Source organism: Prunus dulcis, unplaced genomic scaffold, assembly GCF_902201215.1.
Source record: "Prunus dulcis unplaced genomic scaffold, ALMONDv2, whole genome shotgun sequence".
NCBI lineage: Eukaryota > Viridiplantae > Streptophyta > Magnoliopsida > Rosales > Rosaceae > Prunus > Prunus dulcis.
The window spans coordinates 363-3,307 of NW_023010488.1; the positions used below are offsets into that span (position 1 = coordinate 363).

A 2,945-nucleotide genomic window follows, 5' to 3' on the forward strand; every position below is an offset into this window, starting at 1 on the left:
GGGCTTTTTTCCCTTTGCTACTTTTTACTTGCACTTGCTCTCCTTCACTTGTTTTCCTTTGCCCTTCCTCTACCTCACTTGGTTTTCCTTGCACTTCACCCCCTTCAATCCCCTCCTCTTCCTTTTCCTCTCCCTCATTTGTATTACTTGGCCCTTCACCCCCTTCAATCCCCTCCTCTTCCTTTTCCTCTCCCTCATTTCTATTACTTGGCCCTTCACCCCCTTCAATCCCTTCATCTTCCTTTTCCTCTCCCTCATTTCTGTTACTTGGCCCTTCATCCTGTTGAAGTAGGTCATCCATTTCAGCATATCCCTTAAATAGATGTGAGACGACACAGCGATTAGTCCTCTGTTTCAGTAAAGCTAGGTCCCTCCTTACTTCCTGCTCAAACTGAGGACCTAAACATTGGTCCAACAGTTTTTCCATCCGTATGACCTTCAAGTGAAGGACGTCTTTTTCCAGCTTTACTTGAAACAACTCGGACCTCAACAAGCTTACCACCTTGTTCAACTCATCAATATCACCACATGAAGAAGGAATTGGCTCTGCCGAGACAACAGCAGGGCGATCCTGTGGCCAACTCCAATATGGCTGTCTCATTTCCTCTTCACTCGGACATAGCGCCCGCAACTGAACTGACTGTTTCAGAATACAGACAAGAGTCATATTAAATCATTCTACTTAATAAATTCATTCAATCTTATCAATAGTTCCAAGGGCTGCAAACCAAACCTCTTTGCTCTGGAAAAAATAATTGTTCAACTTTCTCATCTCTGGAACAGACGTAGTAGTTCTCCATCGCAAAATACGCGGGACAGCGGTCGGATCAACAACCTTGCAGTAATTCAGGTCCGCCATTCTAGGAATTAATTCATATACCCAAATCTACACAATTCAAAGGACAAAAGTCATTATTTATGTTTTAAAGATAAACAAAACATAACTGACATGAACATTATTACCATGTACCTGGAAAGCATACGTGAAACCTTTAAAACTCCAGCCACTCCTTTGCGCTTCACCATGCTTATCCTTCTTGCCCTTCTCATTTCTCCGGCTTGTTCCCGTTACCTTACTTTTCCCCTTCCCTCTTCCGTCTTCATTTTCAAAGCTTTTCACATACTTTGTTGGTGCAGAAAATAGACTGTCTTGGGTTTTGTCAAAGGACACCGAACCCCACGGATACCTGTTGAACGCATCCAAGTCCTCTACAAGGGTCAGGTAATTTAGATTGATGTTCAAATGTTTGTCCCTTCCCAAAACCACTAACTCAGCAAAGTAAACAAGAGCTAGCTTGTAGATGTCATCTTCCTCTGTGCACCTCAGAAATGCTTCTTCTAAAGCATTGCATGTAATTCCTTCGTCTATAAAATATCTTTCCCGAAGTCTGATTCCATCACTCTCTCCACTGGAAACTTCAGGCACTTCCCAAAAACGAAGCCCTGTGATCAAACAGAAATCCTGACGAGTGAACTGAGCAACGTCACACCCTAATAAGAAACTCAGTCCATCCAAGTCTTTCACACCCTGCCCCGCTACTCTACGCAACACAGCCCCATGCACAATCTGCCCGCTAAACTGAATCTTATCTATATTCAGAAGATGGCCAAAGCATGATGTCTTGAATTGTTCTAATTGTTCCGCACTCAACTTCGCTCGAATTGCAGCTAGAGATGAATTTGCAGCTAGAGATGAATTTGCATGTGAGCAGTTGTTCATCCGTGACGAATATGCCTCTGCCTCTGGCCATACCAGCTCCACGTTGGATCCCATTTCCTCAAATACAATGTCAAATAACGTGAACACATATACTACCATGTATTTGCACAATCACAACTAGTCAACCAGGCACATTACAAATTTTACAAATTACATGAGCATAGGGATTACTGATCACAGGCTTTAACATCATCAACGCAATGTGACACATTTTGTGCAAATACATGTTAATGCAATGCTTATGTGAATTACAAACAATTTCACCTGTTTTATTTATGGATCCATACTCGTGTGAGTGCAATCTAGGCAAGTTCTGCACTTCACACACATGACAATTATTGTCATTTCATACACAACACAAACTACATAAATAAAAAATATAGTGGAAGGAAGCAAAGCAAAGCATCTACTCTGCTATCTGCTTGCTAAGCAATTGTCAGATTTCATCTTTCTTTCTAGCTTTTTCTTCAGTCATCCACAATCGTCATAGATCAACCTTTATTTCAAATGCTTTGCACTTTTATTCATCAGTTTATTATTATCTGTTCTCATTTATCATACGCAACTTTAGTAACAAATGAACTAATATTTATTTCAAAAAATATATAAATTCTAGCGCCAGAGAGGTACTCTGCACTCTGCACTGCTTCAAATGTGGAAGTTTTTGAGGGCCTCCTCCAATTCAACACCATTATCTTATTCATATCATTACTGACATGTTATTGACATGTGATTGACATCTATTTTCATTCGTTTTTTGACATATACCCAAGCAACAATTACCATGCAATTCAAGCACAAAGAAGAGATGCCAAATCCAACAACATTGATGGTACAAATTTGGGAAAACCATCACTCTAACCCTAAACTCAAATTCCATAAATTACTCATCAAATGCTTTGCACTTCTATTCATGAGTTTATTATTATCTTTTCTCATGTTTCTCAGGCAAATTTAGTAACAGAGGAAATCATATTTATTTGAAAATATATATATATATATACATATTATAGCGCCAGAGAGATAATCTGCACTATGCACTGCTTCAAATGTGGAAGGTTTTGATGGCCTCCTCCAATTCAACACCATTATCTTATTCAGATCATTATTGACATGTTATTCACTTGTTATTGACTTGATTTTCATTCTTTTTTTAACATATACCCAAGCAAAAATTAACATGCAACTGAAGCACAATGAAGAGATGCCAAATCTAACAAAATTT

The 2,945-nt window shown here is 39.2% G+C and overlaps 1 protein-coding gene across 1 annotated transcript; it reads right to left on the reverse strand.

Annotated features, from left to right (window-relative positions):
• Positions 1-267: 267 nt before the first annotated feature.
• Positions 268-1,011, reverse strand: LOC117613674 (the record flags this gene model as incomplete). The annotated part of the gene is made up of 3 exons (XM_034342259.1): positions 971-1,011; positions 734-886; positions 268-640 (listed from the first exon to the last, which is right to left on the reverse strand). Coding segments are annotated over exons 2-3 (499 nt in total), but the record flags the coding sequence as incomplete, so codon positions are not given.
• Positions 1,012-2,945: the final 1,934 nt, after the last annotated feature.